Below are 22,730 nucleotides of genomic sequence, written 5' to 3'. Positions count from 1 at the left end.
CGATGCTGCATTTAAGAGGAAGCATGGCCTGTCACTTCCAACCACTCCCCGCCCCCACGCCTGTCATACTGAGTACGTCAGTCCCTGCCACCGCCTGGCAGGAGGCGTGGGGACATTTAATACGATGGGTCCAATCGCATGTCACCCTGCTAGGCCCATAAAGGAAACAGCTTGGAAATATCGTCGCTGGGCTCAAGGCGTATCGCCTGCCACCCTGCCGTGTCAGATCTGCTCTGACCGAACGAGCATGCGGGGATGTTCGGCGGTTGCCCGGTGGGCCCCCCTGCACCTGCTAAAGTTGGGCGTAATGGGCGACGGGACCGGGCGAAGGGCGTATTTTCAACCCCTGTAATATCAAACTGTAGACCCATAATGGTTGCTTTCCATTTATGACGTACGGGAACTCGTGCCCGCGTTCTGGGCACGCCAAGCCTCCCCCGGCAGGATAAAAGGGGGGGGGAGCACTTCGAAGAGAGGAGGGCTGAGAGAAGTCGAGCTTGAGCAAGCTTGAGCAAGTTCAAAGAAGTCCAGGCCGGGTAGAAGCTCAGAGTAACCGGCGCTTGAAGACCGAAGCTCAAGACTTAGACAAAAAACCTTGTAACACAGAGATCCAGAGAAAGACATTCCAAGAGCATTAATACCACATCAGACACACAGGAGTAGGGTATTACGCTCCGTGCGATCCGAACCTGTCTAAAATCCCTTGAGCATTTACTCTTACTATCCAACGATCATCTGTCCTGCCTAGATCTCATATATTCGTATTAAATCCGCGTACGAGGTAGATCCAGAATCAGCCCCCCGGCCGAATCTCAAAGGGGGTCCCTCAGGATCCCCGCTTGCGGTGTTCATCCACCGATAGTACCCTTCCAATTCTTAAATGAAAGGCCCATAATAATTAGTGCCTTACGCTTAACTATATCCATATCTATCTCTATAGGGAACTCGAACCTCTCTAATATTTTGTGCCACAGGATATCACTCTTGATTGAATCAGGAATCACGTGCATATCACCTTGTTCGCCAATCTATAATATATAGTTGATGGACATGTGATCCTTAATAGCTATCCCATAAACTGACTTGTATGGCCCCAGATCTCTTTCTGGTGCAGTTGGCTCCCCCTGCTATTGAGATCTCTGTGATCACAAATCGTCCTGTAGACATCTTTGGACCTCGGACACGATGCTGCTCCTAAGATTGCTCATTGTCGTGACCTTCAGGAGCATCAGGCATCTGCACATAGGCGAAAAAATATTAAGAACCTATATGATAATATGTTGAATAGATGCATTCTTCTACTTATAAATTACCTCATCATCTTTACAGGTGTCTGTTTGGTCCAGATTGAGGTAGTGGCTTGGACTATCTTCTTTAATGTTTGATAGCGGCATTATAACTCCTTCTGTCACCTGGGCTGGATCGGTGGTTGGAGGTGACATCCCTTTCTGGAAATTCTACATACGACGATGACGAGCGGTTGAGTATTTTACATACAGAGAGCTGAGAAAGGAGAAAGATAGAGATAGAGCCGACGATAGAGGGAGAGAGGCTGTCGAAAGAGAAATAACTATGAAGGAGTCGATAGATAGAATGCATACACATACAATATTATAATTGAGTACATTATGACTGCATTTAACAAAAGGAATCACTTCTTACGTAGTAAAATAGGCACAAATATGCACAAAGGCACTGACAAGTGACACATTAATCTTACAAGTCACATTATCTTACATAGAAAAATAATGATTACAACAAGAACTAGGATTACAACATATTTACACGTGAAATCAAATTTCTTCTTATTTTGAAAGGTAGCCAATTTTAGCTCAGCCTGGATGTCTTGACTATTGTATGCTGCAACAACTTCCTATTTGGACTTGTGTAATAACCATACCAGTCGAGCTTTGCATTCATATGTATAGTCTCCAATTTCATCATTTTCAAAAAGAAAAACAAGTATAAAAATAGTGCAATTTTTAATACAACACATAAGTAAAAAAGAAATATATCCTCAATGTACAGCAAGAACTAGAGAGTAGATGTATAAAAATGCTCTTAGAAAATGAATAGCAATTGGCTATAGGACAATCAATGTCCTGCCCCCTAATTGTTCTATTGAGTAAATTAATAAATGGACAATTTACAAAGTTCTTATCTAGTTATTATAACCTGGACAAAATTCTCAAAAATCACACAATATCATCATGGACAGTGCTGCTGTACCAAATCAGAGAGCACAAATTTTGAAAAGGACAAGCAATTTCCTACCGAGACAGAAATAGAGACTAAATAGCAGCATGAATCAACTTCCTTATCCAGAATCTCATATGCTAATCAATCTCTGAACTTACAATAGCACACCATCCAGGGATGAAATTATAATAGGTAGCCCACTGCAGAGACAATATAAAAAATATGTCTCGGTATACAAGTACAGATCAAAAAAAACCATGAACAAGTCTCACTAGGGGCTACAACAAATATCAGACAACTAGAGAATCACATGTCTAAACTATTGTACTCAGTAAATTATCCAGTCTCAGTGTATCAATTCATCATTGAGCAAAGGGAATATGTATCAGTACTGTCCAAAACAAAAGAAGGGAAATACTCACAAGCATCATTTGAGCACACAAAATGACCAAGACAACATCTGTTCTTTTCATTTGAACACATAAAAAAACCGAGGCAACATATATATTCTTATCATTTGAACTCACAAAAGGACCATAAGCAACATCTGTTCTTATCATTTGCGCAGACAATAGGACCACAAATAGCATCTGTTCTTATCATTTGAACACACAAAAGGATCGATACAACATATCTGTTCTTATCATTTGAACACATAAAAGGACCAATGCAACATATCTATTCTTATAATTTGAATACATAAAAGGACTACAAGCAGCATCTGTTCTTATCATTTTTAACACATAAAAGGACCAGCACACAAGCATATGTTCTTATCATTTGAACACACAAGCAATCGGCAATGAATCAGTACGAACTTGCGCTGAAACCCTAGGAATTGAAGGGGAGAAGGAGACAGAGGGGGAGCCAAGACACCTACCACAACGTTGGGGTGGTTGTCCACGACGACGACAACGATGGACTAGGGTGCAGAGCATGGCAGCGCGAGCTCCTCAGCGTCGGGGTGCTCGTCGGGGTCGAGGCGATGGGCTCCTCGACGTCGAGGTGGTGGACATCGGCGACAGCAGCAGTGGACGATGGTATAGTGCATGATAGCACGGGCTCCTCAGTGTCAGGGAGGAGGTATCAAACTCCTCAACGTCGGGGTGGAGGTCCTCGGTGACAGGTAGATGACGGTGCAGGGCATGATTTTGTAGGCTCCTCTGCATCAGGAGGCAATTCGACGAAGGGCACAAGCTAGGAAGGGGAAAAAATTCTAAATGTCGGAGGGTACAGGCGTCGAGCACTTTTATAGGGGAGGACTTTCACTACCGGCTAAAGATGAACACTTGCAGTGAAAGGGGATCTTCACTTCTAGCTCAATAGGACAACTGGCAGTGAAACATATTTCACTGTCGGCCCAAGAAGTCCACTGACAGTGAAATAAGTCTGTCTTAATGATTCACCCTTTATTATGATCACGATGTACACATGGATGTTCATCGGTGTCTTCCATGGGACCTAGGTCGACGTCTCCGAAAGGAGGTAGCATGTCGAATTGATTGTAATCTTCCTCGTCAACGATATTCTCCATTCCGACAATCCTTTTTTTTCCTTGAAGAACCACGTGGCGCTCCTCCTTGTTAGCCAGGTCCGATGAGTTTTTTTTGGCGTCATCCCTAGAAATTTTCTTCATTATTCAACCCCTACATGCATGATATACATATAGCGATAACTTATCAAAATTAAGCAGCATATTAACCCTCAGGATCAAACTCATGATACTCAGCGATGTCGTTCTCTAAAGAGCGATAAAGTGCATCAAAATGAGAATGAATGAAATGTCATAAGATGTGATCCAAACGACATGAAATATGGTAGAGATGTAGTGCATAAGGTTATGAATGCAGTAGAGGAAGAATCACATGAATTGGAGTTCATTTGCCCACTTAATTAACCAAATTACATGCTTGCTATTTTTAAATCCAAAATTATATGAGGTAGTTCAAACAAACTCACATGAGGGAAGTACTCAATATGGCAAAAGGTATTTTTAATGTGTAAGGTACATAGAGAAGACCTAAAAAATTAGTTTCATATTTTATGATTTTTATTAATTTATGTAGAAATTAATCAAGTTTAAAAGGCTCAATCAAGATTAACAAAGAATTAGTGCTAAACAAGCATTTCATGCTTGAAATATATTTTCCTATACAGAGCATGACAAAATAAGATTAAACAAGTTGGATCAACTAATTTTGGATATTTCAAGATTTAATTATAGATTAACAAGTTACAACATATCTAATGAAGTAGAGGTATTTCAGTGGATATTTCATGCATGCATGTATTTTTATCATGTAGATCATGTCAAAACCTAAATAACAAACTTGGTTTAATATTTTTCTGAGCTCTAGATATTTTTCTACAAATTATATATTATTTCAGCCGATTTATCAATACAACTAATATTCCTTTCGACATTTTCTGGATTTTCTAACTTTGAGTAGTTGCCGGTAATGAATGGCGGCGGAGCTTGGCCAAGGAGGAGTACCAAAATGCTCAACGCACTATGGCAAACTCGTTTGAGGGATCGGCGGCGGCATGTATGGCAGCAAGCACTGCCGGCAGCGACCATGGTGAGCGACGGAGCTAGGCTGACGGGGTGGCACGCTACAGAGGGAGAGAGTGGAAGGGAAGGGAGCGGCGTGGTTCCCTGGATCGCGTTCGGCTCGAGCAGAGGCGGCTCACAGCCCAAAGTTCATCAGTGAGGTGAGCGAGCTTGTGATGGTGGTCGGCGGAGCACTAGACCGATGACGGGCTACGATCAAACTAGCGTGCGTAAAAGATTGGGTATGGCACTGTGAAGCTCACCGAGCAATAGAATTGGACGGAGAGGGCTCAGAACCGGTGATGCGTCCATGAGAGCGACGAAGGTCGTCGGGGACGATGCTGTGCTCGGGCTTGGGGGAGTGTCACTGTTTTCTAATGTACACATCACTGCTGGCTCATCTCACCAGCCGACACTGATGTCCAGCTATCACTGCCGATCGGTGGCTTAAGCCGACAGTGATGAGTTGGCTGGATATCACTGCCGGCTCAAGCCATCGGTCGGCTGTGATTCCCCTTATCACTGCAGGTTCATAAGCCATGATAGCTATTTCTTCCTGCACGGCTTACGAACCGTAGTGCAGCCTCATCACTACCGGCGCGTAAGGAAATAGTAGTGATGAGCCGATATATAAGTCCGATTCTATAGTAGTGAAACAACCCACCATGCCAGCACCCTTGACTGAAAGGTAGACACCAAACATGCATGGTGCACCAATAATAGATGGATGAATACATATAATGTACTAGGTTTGGCTTGTGGTATTTTCTCGGTGTGATAATCGATCCATATATAGAACGACGATGTCATTAGTCTGAAGCTTATGTTTGGCCTGCTTCATTATTGTTGACTATGATGAATTGTACCTTTTTTAATAGAGTGATTGGCTTGTGTGTAATTTTGGACCTCCATGTATGTTGCTCAGCATTTTGGCATATTTGTATACCTGATCTATCGTGTATGTGAATGAATAGGTTTGGTGGATAATGGAAGTACGAGTAACTGTGAAACGGAGCCCTAATGAGATAATACTATGATCCCCTCTCAAACAAAAGAAATGGATATTACAAAGAAGATTGATAATGATTAATTGACAGTATATATTCAAGCGAGTGGGTTTGCTAATTTTTAATATTCTGAAAATTTCTCATCTTAGTCACCTGAAATTGCATAGTTTCCTATAGTATGTAGCGTCCAATTTTAGCTAAGCTTACTGTAGTTTTTTTTTTTCTACACACAGAACAACATGGTGTGTTGTGGGATATCGATTTAACGAATAAAAAGTAACTGAAAAATAATAAAATTTTAGTTACTTCAGATTAGACACCTCACAACAATAAGAACCAGGAGTTCAGTTAGCCACCAAATGTGCACTTAGTGCTCCACCATTCAGCAGCCAAAGTAAGCGTGGCATTCTTAGCTAATTGCGATCTTAACGATTTCATTTTATTTCCTGCTTTCATGCAAAAGAGAGACGAGCAGTGTATCACATCTAAACATTTCACGGTAGGCCACTAGGCCAGTAGCATTACTCGGTCCTGGTCGTGACAATTAGTGTATGTATGTTCTCATCCAAAGTCCAGGATCCCCCCTGTGAATGATCCAATGGTCCTTGTTTGGGAGCATGGGCATACAAAATTACCGAGGGTCTTCTCTAATGGAGTCTCTGACTATGTGACTGTGAATGTGGGACTAACTGTGACTGATCGAGACCTTTTATCTTTGGAAGACTGACTGTCAGACTTTGACTTGAACAGGGATTTTTGACTGAGCTAGTTACGTACAAATGCTTGGTGTCTTCATCAGACAGCTGACCTCATAAATTAGTAAATCGCAAATGTTACTAAACCGAATGCATGGCGTTGCCTCAGTTCTGCAACTTGCTAATTTTGAGGGCTAGCGTTAGAAAAATGTTTAACGTGGGCTAGTATATAGACGTATATTTAGAAAAACTATGTTTCGAGAGCCATCATAAGCTCACGAATCGAATTCCAGGGTTCTCACTGTTTGGAGGGCCAGCATCATGGGTCCTCACTCCTCACAAGTCACAAATGGAGTCTCTATTTCCGTGATTGTAAATGGCTGATGTGTGACTGACTGATAGACTTTGAGTTGAACAGGGAACTATGAAGGGGCTAGTCACGAACAAACATTTCATGTCTGTCATCAGGATGCTGACCTCATAAAAAAAGGGGTAAAGATAAATATATCTAACTATCTAAGGTCAACTCCAACAGATACTCTAAATTTTCATCCTCAAAAACACTATTACAGCATTTCCTATCACTATTACAGCCTCCCCCATTCCATTCATCTCCAGCAGAACCCTTATATCTGGATCTCTATTTTCTCTTTCATGTTTTTTAATGTTTTATTGGTAACCGCCATAACCGCCGGTGCTGGATTCTTTTTTTTAATTTTCAGGGTCATGTTACGCAAATAAATGGTACGTCGAAAATTTGTGCAGACATTCATTAGGTTTTATAATTCGTGAAATTAGGTATGATATTTTGACAGGCTTGTTGCGGAAGACAACGTGGCTTGCAGGGGAAGGTGTTGGAGTAGTGGCTTCTCGTGGAAGGGAGGGTGCTTGCTTCCCCTAGAAGATTGTTCGAGGCACTATAAGAAGGAGGCAGGAGGATGGTTGCAAATGCAAGGTAGCTAAATGGATCCTCGGCAAGCTTGGAAGGAATACTTGAGGGAGTTGTGTTTCCCGTCCAACGACTCGTCCGATGAAGAAGATGATTTGTTCATGGAGGGTATGAGAGCTTGGCAAGCCGACCTGGAGGAATCAAAGAGGCGACCATGGGGGGGGGGGCTCAGTCCCAGGTCGAAAGCGTATCAACCGCTATCGACACGAGGGCCATATGAGGTTGTTCAACGACTACTTTGCCGATCCTCCCGTGTACCCCGACTATATATTCCGGCGCAGGTATTGTTACATTCTCAATTGTTAAAGTGTTTAAAAAGGGTGTGTTGTTCATAAACATGTGCGTTGTTGCAGGTTCCGGATGAAATGCGACCTGTTTATGAAGATAGTTGCAGCTGTTGAAGAGAAGGACCCATGGTTCGTGCAGCGGAGAAACGCAGCTGGAGAGCTCGGGCTGTCAGCATTGCAAAAAGTGACTGCGGTATTTCGTATGCTAGCATACGATGCGCCGGCTGATTCTCTCGATGAGTGCCTTCGTCTTGGTGAGAGCACCATCATTGAGAGTATGCGTCGTTTCGTCAATGCTGTTGTGCAGGCATTCGGCGATGAGTACCTTCGTTCTCCTAATGAGGAGGACATTGCGAGGTTGCTCGCCATCAACTCGCGCAGAGGCTTCCCAGGTATGTTAGGAAGCGTTGATTGTATGCATTGGAGGTGGAAGAACTGCCCTACGGCGTGGGCGGGGTCTTACACGGGGCATGTTAACGCTCCAACTATCATTCTTGAGGCGGTCGCGTCGCAGGACCTGTGGATCTGGCATGCATTTTTTGGCATGCCTGGTTCGCTAAATGACATCAATGTCCTCCACCGATCACATCTCCTCGACGACTTAGCCGCCGAACAGGCACCGAAGGTTAATTACACAATCAATGGTCAGGACTACACCATGGGTTACTATCTTGCTGACGGAATTTACCCGGAATGGGCCACGTTTGTGAAGCCCATTCCGGCTCCTGTCGGCCGCAAGCGGCAACACTTTGTCGTGCAACAAGCGGCGGCCCGCAAGGACGTGGAGCGCGCCTTTGGAGTACTCCAGTCGCAGTTTCCTATTGTTCGCGGGGCAACACGGTTGTGGGACGAGGAAACCTTGTCCGCCATCATGACCGCATGCATAATCATGCACAACATGATTATTGAAGACGAACGCGAAGACGACGATGTGGACTACGTGTACGAGGGAGCAGGTGAAGACGTGCAGGCTTCTCACGACGTGACGCCACCATTGATGGTCTTGAGCCAACGGTACAATGCAATTCGATGCAAGCAGGCACATGTTAATCTCCGGGAAGACCTTGTCGAACACCTTTGGTAGTTACACGGAGGCGACGTGTAGCGGCATGGTACTAATTGGACCAAACTATGTTTCTGCATTCGCTGCCTTGTGCAATCGGTATGGAGCTGCACGTTTAGTGCATTGTACTGTGCTTCGTACTGATAGTGTGTCAAACTATCTTTGTTGTAATGTGGTAGTTCCTGATTGTCAATGAACTATGTTTCGTATGGTACTCATTCTGCAAATTCTGAATTCGACAAATAACCTGAAATTTGGAGGACACAATCTGAAAATTGACACCAGAACCTAAAATTTTAGGAACCAAGCTGCAATTGCAGAACTCAAAATCAGGCTTCAGAACAGAAGGCAAAAAAAATCAGCACATCCTCAAAATTTCAGACTACACCAAGACCATGTAGCTTCAAAAATTCAGCTAACATACAGGTGGACAACCGATTATCAGTTTTGAATCTGAAATATCAGCACACGCGCTGCCATTGCAGAACTCATCTTCATAATTCATCAATGTCAGATCTGAAACTGACATACAGGTGCCTGCAATGTTTGAAACCTCAAATTACAGAACACAAATGTACATACACCTGCAATTTTAGTTTGCAAAGTGACATCCAGGTTCAAAACATACAGGTGCCTGCAATGTTTGGAACCTCAAATTACAGAACACAAACTGACATACAGCAGCAAATTTAGTTTGGAACCTCAAATTTCAAAACACAAACTGACATCCAAGTTCAGAACACATGATTACATAACAAACTGCATACAAACTGCATACAAACTGGAAATTAGTCCGAACCAACAAAACATTGTTTAAATCAGAACTTCAAATTTCAGAACGTAGAACCCGATGAGGCGCGCCTAGCAGCAATGATACTCTGACAATGACTTTTGTAATACTCTTTTTGGTCATCGTCCATTTGCGATAAATCCATGTTCATTATCCTCATTTCCTCCTTCACCTTCTCTAGTTGCATTCGCTCCTCCTCGAGGCGAAGGCGCTGCCGCTCTACATACATCATCTCCGCGAACCTCTCGGCCCTTTCCTTCTCGAACTTTTCCTTCATACTAAATTGCCTGTCAAATACTTCCTTCATTGGTGCCGACGCCGAGTTGGAAGCAGTCAATGAACCACGCCCTATTTCCTTCGACCGGCTCCGGCCAACAGGTCTCTTAGCTCGGACCGTGCCTTCGCTACCTGTTTCTTGTGCAATTCCCTCAGGATGTGATGGTGGCATGTTCTGAGTCAATGAAGGGCTGCCATCTCCTGCTGCGCTGGAAGTCATTTGCTTCTTCCTGGAAGCCTCTGACTGCCACTTCGGATGGTGTCGCAATTCACGCCAACAAGGAAGAAACGTGAACTCTTTATGTTCAACTGCCTGGAACATTTTGCAAGCCTCAACAACCTGCACAACAAGGCACCATTATAGTACAGGACGAGTGCAACATCATTTACAAGAGAAATGTGACGGTGGCATACAACATCGTACCGTCTCCCCCTCTGTGGTACCGCTGCGTCTACTACGCATTGCACGCGCGTAGTGGCCGCAAAACTTTTGTACCATCCCATTAATGAATGCCCACCTCCCTTGCAACGACTTCTTGTTGCGCGTGGACGGGAAGTCTTTGTGCTCGTGGAAGTAAGACTCGATCCGCTGCCAAAACGCGCCCAAACTTTGGTTCGAACCCACCACCGGATCCATGCTAATGTTGAGCCAGGCAGAAACAAGTAGGAGGTCTTCCTTCATCGTGTAGCTCTGCCCACGGCCTCCACCAGCAGGTATATCTGTTTGTGCATCGTCATTCTGCACCACGGGCTCTGGGGCCTGTGAGCCACTCAATCCTTCTTGGGTCAGTGGTACTACATCATCCCATGGAATAGCATCGCCGTCCCCTCTCAGAAAATCTGCGTACTCCATAGAATCCCTGCATACTTTGGTATAAGCGCATGCACCATACATATATAGAACAATAGCAGCATGTAGCATTCCATATTAGAGAGGGTACATAACATGTTTGAAACAAGATTCAAATAAGTTTACAGCACACAGTTCTACGTTAATCGGCCTATAGTAGCCTCTAGGCAGCATAGCATCCTATAGCCTCCATGATCGGTCTGACTCAATGGAGTACTCTTCGACGGACTCAGCACATAACACGGTCTCCGAGCTCCACTCGTCGGACAATACATCGTCTTCTGCACTGCCCGGTCCAACCGATGCTTCATCGAAGCCGGGTACGCTAATGTTGTCTTCGGGGCCTGAGTGGTCGCCTTCTCTAGCTCTGATCAAAGCATCTTCTACCTGAAACACAAGCTGTTCCAAGTCCTGAGCTATGCTCTCTACCTCAAGTAGGGCCCGATTCATATCCATGGCCGCAGGGCAGCTGTCGGTTGTCAAATTGTTGACGGCAACCTTCTTCAACGCTTGTGCAGCCTCCTGGACATTGTCCTGGAGTGTTGACAGAAGGGCCGACAGCTCTGGAGCGTCCATCTATAATGAGGCCAATCATCAACACGCATACTATCCAATATTCCAAAAGACATTCCACCCAAACCCATACTATGGAACCATCTCACCTACACACAGAATTAACCTAACAGGGCCTACCTCAATGCATACCAATGTATGTACTTCATGTGTTGGCAACTACCACTTGTTTTGGTTCCTAATTGTGGTTCATCATTCCATTCCTACTGCAATGAGATGACAGGGTACCTAAAGAATGCCCAAAGTTCTGTACAGTTCAACACTTCCCAATTCTAGATCAGTTCCATTACAATTCATTCCTACCAATTTATAAAGTTCCCTCTACTCCATTAAGGCTTGCAGTACCACACCCTATTTCGGTTCATCAGTTACCTACACCAAGTCCAGCGCTGAAACTAACATTGCCCTAACTACACAAGTGAACATTGCCCTAACCTCCCAAAACAGGTGCAGGACAAACGACCATATCCCATTGCAGAGCCATGAACAGCAGGATATAGCACAAAGGGTTAACCCGAATTGAGTTCATGTATTACAAAGCAGTACCACTACACCTTCACCCTAAACATTGAGTATGAAAATTCACCTCCTAAAACAGATGAAGCACAAACAAACATATCCCATGGAAGTGCCATGGTCAGTCAAAATTACAACTACACCTTCACCCTAATTGTGTTCATCTTTTCCATTCATCAATGCATGTACAGGAAGCTCACAACCATGGCAATGAACATACAAAATCAGTATGGATTGCACACAATTCGTTCAACATACTAGCTTACTGTCTCCTTCATCTCAAAATCGTCCCACTGCCTTCTCCCGTGCATCTATGCACGAGCAGCAGCCCTTCGCCCCACTGTCCCCTACGCTGCAGCAATTACATCCCCCTGCATGATCTTCACAACAAGGCCCTACGACCTCATGCCGGCGACCACCACCGTCGCCTTCATCCGACTCAAAAGGCATGACCACAGATGCAATTGTACCCCCACTCCTACGTACCATAGGAGCAAATTCTCCGAACAACCCCCATCAATCGGACTCCCCGCCGTGGTCGGATGCGCCGTACTCCGACCTCCCCACACCCCACCCTATCCACCCCCTCCGCCCACCGCCTCCGAACTCCTGCCCACCGCCTATGCACCTCTACCGCAACCGACACCCTCCCCACCCCGCCTTCCGGCAACAAGTAGCGACGAGGACGTACCAGGGACCCCCTGCGACAGCCGCGGAGCACACCGAAGGGGGAGATCCAGCCGCCGCCCAGTCTTCCGGACCCGGGGACGCGTCCTCTTCGCCCGCGCCGCCTGCTTCTTCTCGCCTGCGTCGCCCGCCTCCCCTCTGCGCTCCCCCTCCAGCTCCGCTTCCTTCCCACCGCGGGAGAGCCGCGCGCCGCACAACTGCCCTTGCCCACAGTGATGCAGCCGCCGCATTCGTCCGCAGTTTTGCCGACGCTTTTCTTCTCCCCGCATCGCTGTTCAACCCGAAACGGGCTCTGCTGGAGACGGTAGCCGCACGCCAAACGGCCCGTATCCGACGTGGATTCCGCTCCCGACCCAGATACGGGGTCCGCTGGAGTCGGCCTAAGAAGCTACGAGTCATACCTCACCAAGGATATTCTTTTTTGAATGAAAATGTCTAACCAAAAGCAAATATATATAATTCTTCAAATTTGAAGTGGAAAAGGAGGGATACGGTACGTCCCTCGAACCTTCACTTGAGCTTTGATCTCTATAGCTATAAAGTGTCCCTTTGTTTCATGCGACGCATTTCCATTTGATCGGTCTTTTCTCATGGATCAGAGTATCAGACGATTCACACTGGTAAATTTTTAGCGCTTCTCAGAACTTTCTCCTTTTGAACATTTCTGGAGAACGTCAAATCAATCTACAAAATTAGGTACGCCGTGTTCACAAGGCAATTGGTAAATTGGAAGCGTCAGTAAAGTTTTGTTTCCGGTTACAGTTTCTCTTTTTTTTCCCCGATGAATCAACGGAGGGTTAGATGCCACCTGAACTTTTGATTAATTGGGTGAATCAACAAAGTCGCACAAGGCGTTATATCTTTTTCTCGCACGCGGTAGAGCTTGCAGGGTAGGCAGCAAAGGGGCGGGGAGGAGATACAAGCACTATGTTACTGAACTTTTGATTAATTCCGGTTACAGGTTCTCTGATCAATTTCTCTTGTTCCATTGGGACGGTTGGTATAAGATTTTGCAAAACGCGTAACACATAAATCCTTAATAACTATCGCTTTTTACAGTGACACATAACTGTTTTACAGGATGAAACAATAAAGATTTTCAAATTATAATAATGTAGCACGGATGCTTTACGAGCAAATGAACAAAGAACCAACCTGAAGCACTTCGGCTAGCCCTCAGTGCTCAGGCGTAGCCATGTCAACGGGGAAAATTCCCGCGGGGAATGGGTAACCATCCCCGTCCCCGTTTGAGAGAAATTTTCCCGTCCCTGTCCCCGCCCGCGGGGGGGGGGGGGATTGTCCCATCCCCGCCCCCGCGCGGGGAATGGGTACCCGACGGGGTCCCCGTCCCCGCTACGTGTGTGTGCCGTGCGGGAGCTTGACGGCGGGACGGTTCGGAAGGCGGCTAGCTGTGTCTCGATCTGCTTGCTGCCGTGCGCGAGCTTGACGGCGGGACGGCTAGCAGCGAGCGCGACGCTAGGGGCTGGCCGGCTGGGGCCGTGGGGCGCAGGCCGTGTGTGGCGTGCCACTGCCCGCTAGTGCGCAGCTGCGCAGGGCCGGGGCGCCGGGCACTGCCTCCGCGGTCCGCGCTGGTGCCGCTCAGCCGCTGCCTGCTGGAGTGCTGGGGCAGTGGGGCGCTCGGGGCTCAGGCCGTCGAGCGCAGGCGTGCCGCTGGGCGGCTGGGGGCTGGCGGCGGCTGGCCTGGCGCCTGGCGGCTGGGAGAGTAGGAGTGGGTGAGAGGATAAGGATTGACTGATTGAGGAGAGAACTGCAGACTGTGCTGCCGTGAGCCCGTGCTAGACTGCTGCCCTGCTGGTGTCTCGTGTCTGCTGTCTGGTGAGCCGTGAGCGCTGAGCGGCGTGGCGTGAGGCCATGAGCCGGTGCCCGGTCAGTGGCCAGAAGCCGAAAGCCCAGAGGCTTGGTCCATCGTGGTGGCTTGAACGTGCGGCCAGCGGCCCGAGTGGAGACTGGAGTGGGCCAGTTGACAGGAGTGGAGGATCAGTAGGCCTAAAGATCAGCTACAGCTCAGATTAGGATTATATAAGCCCAGATAAATACGGGGGCCCGCGGGAAAACGGGGACGGGGGCTGGGTAACCATCCCGGCCCCGCCATACCCGACGGGGGAGATTTTTTCCCCGTTACACTCCCCGTGGGGAAAAAAATGCTCCCATACACGTCCCCTAATAGGGGAATTCCCCATCGGGGAACGGGGATCGGGGCCCCGTTGACATCCTTACTCAGGCGGCATCTATTCTACCCTGGGCAACAAGAACAGAATGAAAACGAAAAGTAGATGCATAATTTTGATGATTGGCTGATGATTGCAATCGGTCTTTTACCTCCTTAACTATTTATAACAGTGGCTTGGACTTGGCCTTATGGAAATAGAAATAGGACTCTTTCTCATCCGTGAAACCTGCCTACACACTTGGTTCGGTCGAAACTACCAAAAGAATCCGAATAGATCCTAAAACCAAAATCGAATTGGACTCGGATTGAATGACAGATGGTCCGTTGAGAATAAAATATTGACCACTGAAACATCCAACAATGTCAATCAGGCTGAAACCCTAAACTCTGCTTAATGAATACTAGATGTTTTGACGTACAACGTGTCTACACCAGAGGCTTCACGGGAACAATTTACAGGAGATATGGACCCTCTGCAAAACTATTTGTATTCACCGGATGATTCGGCGCTCTCACCAGATATTTCACCGGACTGATTTTCAAGAGAACGAAACTCTATGCAAAATCTCCACTTGAACTCACCGGAAAATCCGGCGCTCTCCTGGGGCTTCACCGGACTGATTTCCAAGAGATCCAAACTTTTTGCAGAAATCAATTTGAACGCGCCGGATAATCCGATGCTCTCACCAGAGTCTTCCCCGGACTATTTTCCAGGAGGTCTGATTTTTCTGCAGGATTCAACTTGAACCTGCCGGATAATCCGATGCTCTTGCCGGAGTGTCTTTACCGAACTTGGTGCTAACCTACTCTATGCGCCGAATATTCTGGTAATGATATGGTCTAAACACCAGAGCATCTAGCTTTAAAAAACTTAGCTATGCCATTTTTTCTATCTACCAGAACAATGCACAAATATTCCGGACACTTTCGCTTAGTCTTGTATACCGGTCTTGCAACTGTTCTACAGTAACTTGGTGGGATAGACACGTTGTTCACGGCAAAGACGAAGCGACCGAAAGCTACAACAAGAGAAGATTGTAGCCTCGTTTGTCACAAGTTTGTAAGATAGGGGTCGGTAAAGATTGATGATAGGATAGAATGATTTTGGTCTATAAGTTTTTAAACTTAGGAAGTTAAATAAAGAGAATCTTGGAGATGCTCCTTTCTCCGTATAGGATGGCTGTCAAGTTTGTGTAGTTCTGGGTGCAACAGTCCTAGTTGCATGTATATACTTTGTACAGCTACTGCTCAAAACTTTGTAGAAATTAGTCATATAAATATTTGGTTTGAAATTATGTCTGATCAATCCAGCGATGTGAATGTATTTGGTGAATAGTGCAAGTATAACACTCTACATGTGAATGGACTCACCGCGTGCGGGAGATCTCTGAACATCTATTATCTTAGTATAATAAAGTTAAAAACAGCCACCTCCTTACCCTCCTCAAGGTCTAAATTTTTTACTACGGGTGAAAAAAGAGAAATATCTACTTTATTGATTTGGCAGGTCCAGATTATAAGATCCAAGTTTATCGACTATATATGGATAGCACGCCATCAAAAGGAACATGACTCTCATGTTTCTTCTTTTAACTTGAATAGGACTCTATTGTTTCTTACGTGTACAACTCTACTACAGTAGTACAAAACAAAATCGATAACAGATGAAATCCGTAGCGGTTATAATTCTCCGTCATTATAGCTAGCAACCGAGATTTTCGTTTTGGGTGTTCTATGTCGATATCGGCTGCAGACAGGCTCCAGAGGAGACGGTGCGTCCAGTCGCGATAAGGAGGCGACAGCACGGCCCAACACGACGAGGCATCTGGAAGCGGAACAGTGATGGAAAAGCGCTCGGTGGTGGTAGCGTCATCGTAGACGACGAGCTCGCGCAGCGGCGCGCTTCGTCTAATTCGTCGCAGTGCTTCGGCTCGCGTGAGCAACCTTCGCTCCTTGACGCCCATGGCGCCCGCATGCAAGGTGGTGGACGAACGCACCAAGCGAACACTCCGCAGACGGCTTGACGCGGCAACAAAGAGATGTGGCGTGAAAAAAAGAGTCACGAATTTAATGGGCTGTAGAAACAAATTCGTGATGATAATCAGTATGTTTTCTATGTTCGTTGTTTCGCACACCAAATACAGCTAGTAGTTGTTGCAGTCACAGAATGTTGTGCTGGCATTAAGGATTTCTTTGAGTATGTCAATTTGATTGTAACCAACACTGATGTATCTTGCAAGAGGAAGAATATATTAACCGAAAAGCATCAAAAAATATTTTGAATAAATTGGAGAGTGGAGAGATTTTTTTTAAAAAGATGGAATCATCAAGACTCTAGCTTGATCAGACCTGTAGACACTAGATGGGGCTTATACTATACTATATTACTCTATATTGACTTAATGTGGGATGGCATGCTACTAGTTTTGACCTTTATGAACCAAGATCAAGGCCGTGCAACCAATGCTGGAGGTTTGGTACACATAACGAAGAGTTTTAGCTTTGCGTTCATTTTGAAGATGATGCTGAAAAGGAGAAATAAAAATATTGTTCAAGCCATATCATTGCTTATTGATGTAAAAGCATGATCGGTCAACTTGAGGAACAATGGTTGGCAGCCACTATTTGCTGAAGTTCAAACATATTGTGATGCAAAGAACATTCAAATACCAAATATGGATGTTCCAATACTAAGATAGGGCCGATCAAGGCAAGAAAAGGGGATAATGATCACTAAAGAACATCATTATCGTGTCGATACATTCTATGCTGCTGTAGATGCTATAAACACAAAGATGAACAATCGCTTCAATGAGGTTTCGATGGAGTTACTTGTATGTTTTTCTTGTTTAGATCTAAGGACTCATTCTCTAAGTTCGATGTCGCCAAGCTTGCATGACTTGCGGAGATCTATGATGCAGACTTCTCAAATGCTGGTCGTGCAACTATAAAGGATCAACTTGACACCTTCATTATTCATATTAGAAGAGTTGACGATTTTATTACTTCTCATGATATTAGAAGTTTGGCAGTCAAGATGGTTAAAACTGAAAGATATGTGGCCTTTCCATTAGTGTATCGTCTTGTTGAGTTAGCACTGCTCCTACTAGTGGCAACAACTTCTGTGGAGAGAGTCTTTTAAGCTATGAATATTATCAAGACTGATTTGCGCAATAAGATAGTAGATGAGTGGTTTAATGATTTGGTGATATGCTACATCGAGAAGGAGATATTCAAAGGACTTTATGACAAGAGAATTATGAAGCGTTTTCAAGCCATTAAAAATAGGAGAATGAATTTTCCTCTGTCTCCTCATTGTAGGTAGTGCTTTAGTTGTACATTTAATTACTTTTAGTACTCAGGATTGGCTTTTGATTTATGATGAATTATGATATTTAAAACTCAATCTGACTTTTATTCTTTGTGTCATATTTTTGTTCAATTAATACCTATTATTTTGTATATGCTTGCTTTGTGAGTTCATTATACTTATTAGTAGTACTAGTTCGTCATAGTTAGATTTTAATCATGTACCGTCAACGGAGGGTAGCCACATTATTAGTATGGTCCATCTTGCTAGCTATATATTATAAGAAAAATTAATAATCAAAGTATATTTTAAAACACTCTTTCAAATTTTAATATGCCTTATAAAAAGAAATAGAGAGAGCATGAGACGTGACCAACTCTCCGTCTCCGGCCCGACTCAAACCGGTCCATCCATACAATTACGTGGCTGTCTCATTAGCTCACGCAGGCAGTGTTTGATTTGTCGGTTTAGGTGTTGATTGGCATAGAATTTTAGCTGCTCGCGCCGTTGGAGTAAGTGAAGTGCCGGAACGTTTCTTTGTCTTGTCTGTGTGCAATGGAGTACGTGCTGACGAACTGGCGTTAAGTACAATTCAGATGTCTAAGTCGACCTATCGATAGGCCGCGATGGCGACCGCTTGGTGCCATGACGATGCAGACTTCCAGGTCGTCGTACATGCGTTTCTCGCTCATCCTCCTGGGTTTGTATTGGTCCATGCAAAATGGGACAGGTTACCACTGATCAATGAATTATAGTACTATATAGGTGTCACGCACGCAGATGACTCGAACTCTGCTGACTGTTAGCCTAGTCTATGCTGATATATATAGTTGTATATATACCTGTACTAATACAACGAAAATATTATCTTAGATTTATTAGAATTGTTGCTAAAATATTGGTATTAAGCCCAGTGGCGGAGCCACGTTCATGACTGTGGGTGCACATGCACCCCCTCCATCCAAAAGTATTAGTAAAATTAGCCCTGATGAACAGTAAATTACTGTAGCTCTGATGAACAGTAAAGAGACATGCACCCCTCTCACTCCGACACTGGCTTCGCCCCTGATTAAGCCCAAAACTCTCAGCGAATGGTTAGTGAGCTAAAAAGACGAAAGAATGGGTTATATTTTTCATATGCTCTCCTCTTATAGATAAGAGGAACAACAAAGAAAGTTTTTCGATGACTTACTTCGCTCGCCCTTAGTCGATGGTCATTGCTGGATCTTTCAGGATAACTTGTGCTGTGTAAAACTTTGACGGTGAAATCAGGGGCTCAGGTGAAAGTGACAAGGGCTGACCAAGTACCTGCCGGTGTACTCTAGCCATGACTCTCGAATCCATGGTGATACATGTGATTTTATCTCCCTTTTTTGTTTCTCCCGAACCTTTCTTCTTCAGCATCTAGTGGGGATCATGGATAGGTTGGCTCAGGAAGTTTGTGAGTTCTGCCTAATAAAAGGGGTAAAGCAAAAGGAATCTCTTTTCGGTGTGAACATATGGAGCCAATGGAATACTGCACATGGATAACGTTTGTTCCTGGCCGGGATCAAAATCAGGTGGGCCTAGAGCACACAGTACGGCCATGAAAGGATGGAACAGAAGGCCGGTAGAAGGCCCGTTGTCCATATCAATTTGGGTTTGTGCTCTCCTCTTCTCTGAATGTACGTGCATGAATTAATCACGCCATGCGCCATTAAGATACTCCATACTGGTAGTCTAAAGAAAAGCACTGAAACTGCATCGATGGCAGCAATGGAGATAAGATGGCACGAAAATTTTAGATGGTCTACTTGTGTCCCTTGGCCTTTGTTTTGCTTAGGATCTCTTTGCTTTCATTCGATTTTGGTCTTAGGTTATCAACTGTATATGCACAAGGACAACTGCTTCACTCCTACCCATTGTATACATATGTACTGTCTGGCCTTGCTATAGTAAAACCTTATAGACTTGGCGTTTCCTCCTGTCGAGTCAAGAATTGCGTCTCAGCTTTAGAACTTTAAGAGAGCATGGAAGACAACGGAAGGGACATGGCTTCCTCCCACAGACTAGAAGAACAAAGAAAGGCTACGTGCGTCATGTGATGCAGATGCCGGAATTATCATTCCATTATCTAAAGAAGAAGAACCAAGAACATTCAGAAAACAGAACCCGTATGCAAATTGCGAAATTTGGAGCATCGCAATTGCGTGAGTAATGCACTATTTTTTCCACTATTGGACTATATAGAACTAGTAAGTGACTTATATTAATAGTGTGGCTAGATAACTTTTGATTAATTATATTTTATATGAACTCTTTATTTAGGTATTTGATTTATATAATAATTTGTTTTTTCTAAGATAATATTTGATATTGATTCTTCTTTTTCTATTCTAACCCGGATTTTAATCATTATATATTTATTTTATTCGGACTCTTTATTTAGATATTTTGCTTCACAAACCGTATGTAAATTGAACAGGTAATTTTCTATAATTGTTAATTTTAATTTAACTATTTATTAATCGTATTTAATATAGACTCTTTGGTTTAATCTAGACTGTTAGATGTTCATAATAATAAGTGATCTAGATCTATTTTTTTTTAATTTTATAATCTTGAAATCGAACATGGTGGCACTTCTAACACTCAAATAATAATATAATACTCCCTCTAGTTCGAAATAAGTGTCGTTTTGGATATTGATATGGTATTTAAAATACAGTTTTGACTACTATTTTTTGTTGTAATATATTGATAATATATTGCAAATGTATACTATTTTGAAAGTGTTTTTCGAGACAAATCTATCCATGTCATTTTCAAATATCTAAACTTAATATATAAAAAATAATTTATAATAAAAATTCAAAACAGTTGACTACACGCATCCTAAAATAACATCATGGATCAGATATCTCTGCAAAATGTCCATCGACGTGAGGAAGTAATTAAGGTGTAATTCATTCCCAGAAGAAAACCAAGAAGAGATCCTAATTAAACCTAATTGTATCTGCATCTTCCATCTTGTATTACTGTATGCACATCTTAGTTCTTAACCTAGTCTCTGCACACTCAAAAGGGTCTCTTGAGCCCCTTGAAATCCACCGTCTCGATGCACTCGTCGCTGCCTCTTGATCCGTTCAGAAGCCGGAGGAGCTCGCTGGCCCTCTCTTTGGTCACGCCCATGCACCCGACCTGCAGGAGCAGAAGCAGCTTCTGGAACGCGCCCACCTGCAGCGCCTCGGCCTTGCACCGTCCCTCTTCGGGGAAGTTCTTGCACAGCCGCCACAGCGCCGACACGGCGAACTCGGTCGCCATGTCGGACACGTGCTGCATCTTCTTCACGAGCACCGGCACGGTCAATGCGTGCACGTACGCCTTGCCGCGGCCTTCGTCCGTGAGGAGCAAGCTATCCAGCACCGCGAGCGCCTTCTCCGTCGTGCCCTTGTCGGAGTCGACTAGGAGCTCGACGAGGAGCTGCACCATGCCGAGGTCGATCAGGCGCGAGGCCGCGCGGTCGGTGTTTGTGACGAGATAGTAGGCGGTGACCAAAGCGGCCTTGGTGGCCTGCGGCGACACGGGCTTCTCCAAGAGCTTGATAAGCGTGTCGTATATGCCATTGGTCTTGGACATCGCATCGAGGCATTGGCTGTCGGATGACGAGGCGATCTCGCGGAGCACGACGACGGCGCTGGCCCGCGCGGTCACCTCGCCGTGGGATAGGATCGATACGACGGCGTTCAGCGACGCCGGGGAGGCAATGTGGCGCCTAGACTCCTCGTCGAGCGGGAAGAACACGACCAACGCGGTCAGAATCTCCTCCAGCGCGCCGGACGCAGTCAACGCCGTCACTGCCGGCTGGTCAACGAGGTGAGAGAACGCAGACGAAAGCGCACGGGCGGCTCCCCCGGCGGCAAAGCACCGGCGGTTGCGCTCGCTCTCCTTGCCAAGCGCCCTGGCCCTGGCCGCCAGCTGCCGGCACGCCGGCCCATCCCCTCGCCTCGCGGCGGAGGCCACGGCCGCCAGGAGCTCGGACGCTTCGGTGGCGGAGACGGGGACGCGGGGCGTGGGCACGCGCTCCACCCCGAGGGCGCCGTTGGCGACGCACCACTCCTGGATCATCCTCCGCGTGGCGTGGTTCGGGATGAGCTCCTCGAGGCGCAGCGGCCGGCCGGTCACGGGGCACGTGGCGTGTCCCCGCTCCAGCCACCCCTCCACGCTGTCCCGGTCATACGTGATCCCCGTCGGCGCCGTGACGGGGTCCTGCATCATGTCGAGCGAGATCGGGCACAGGAAGTAGCTCGGCACGGCAGGCTCCGCGCCCACAGGCGCGGGCGGCTGCCGCCTCGCGGCAAGCGGTATCTCGGGCACCGCCACCCGCGCCGCGCTTCGTGCTGCGCGAGCGCGAGGGCGAGACAGCGGCGTGACCATCCCTGCGTGCGCACGGCGGAAGACGTGTCCGATTTGCTGTGTTGCACGTAGTCGCGGGCGAGGTGATGCGCGCGCTGACCGGGAGCTAACGTGGGTTGGGCACTCGGGCAGGTGAAAATGCAGGGATATATAGGTTGCGGACGGCAACGTTGAATGGATCGTGGGCGCGCGCCGTGGGGGGCGTTTGTTTGAAGGGCACGCGCGGGAGGACGAGGGGAAAAAAAGAAAGGCGGGTGGGGACAGGGAGGGTTTTTTTTCATTGGGATTGGGTTTTGAATGTTGACCGTTGAACGTTTGAATTGTAGACGCCACCGGCGGAGAATGGCGAATGGTATTTGGATGCCTGCTTGTACTCTTGTTTTTGTTTTTG

General features: G+C 45.9%; 2 protein-coding genes across 2 annotated transcripts; one reads left to right on the top strand and one right to left on the bottom strand.

Annotated features, from left to right (window-relative positions):
- The first annotated feature begins 7,617 nt into the window (after positions 1 to 7,617).
- On the top strand, positions 7,618 to 8,852 carry LOC133920805 (uncharacterized). Its single transcript, XM_062365377.1, has 2 exons — positions 7,618 to 7,682; positions 7,755 to 8,852. Exons 1-2 carry the CDS (start codon positions 7,618 to 7,620, stop codon positions 8,770 to 8,772), a joined length of 1,083 nt encoding a protein of 360 aa, XP_062221361.1. The 3' UTR covers positions 8,773 to 8,852.
- Positions 8,853 to 20,874: 12,022 nt separating this feature from the next.
- Positions 20,875 to 22,531, bottom strand: LOC133920378 (U-box domain-containing protein 21-like). The gene has a single exon (XM_062364999.1). The coding sequence runs from the start codon at positions 22,358 to 22,360 to the stop codon at positions 21,002 to 21,004; it is 1,359 nt and encodes a 452-aa protein (XP_062220983.1). The 5' UTR covers positions 22,361 to 22,531; the 3' UTR covers positions 20,875 to 21,001.
- Positions 22,532 to 22,730: the final 199 nt, after the last annotated feature.

This window comes from Phragmites australis, chromosome 6 (genome assembly GCF_958298935.1).
Source record: "Phragmites australis chromosome 6, lpPhrAust1.1, whole genome shotgun sequence".
In the NCBI taxonomy this organism is placed as follows: domain Eukaryota; kingdom Viridiplantae; phylum Streptophyta; class Magnoliopsida; order Poales; family Poaceae; genus Phragmites; species Phragmites australis.
This window is presented reverse-complemented; position numbering and strand designations above follow the sequence as displayed.

Bases quoted from the DNA above. Each gene is read 5' to 3' on its own strand.
- LOC133920805 (XM_062365377.1), top strand. From the start codon at position 7,618: ATGAGGTTGTTCAACGACTACTTTGCCGATCCTCCCGTGTACCCCGAC. The intron at 7,683-7,754 runs GTATTGTTACAT...GCGTTGTTGCAG, and splicing joins GACTATATATTCCGGCGCAG to GTTCCGGATGAAATGCGACC.
- LOC133920378 (XM_062364999.1), bottom strand. From the start codon at position 22,360: ATGGTCACGCCGCTGTCTCGCCCTCGCGCTCGCGCAGCACGAAGCGCG.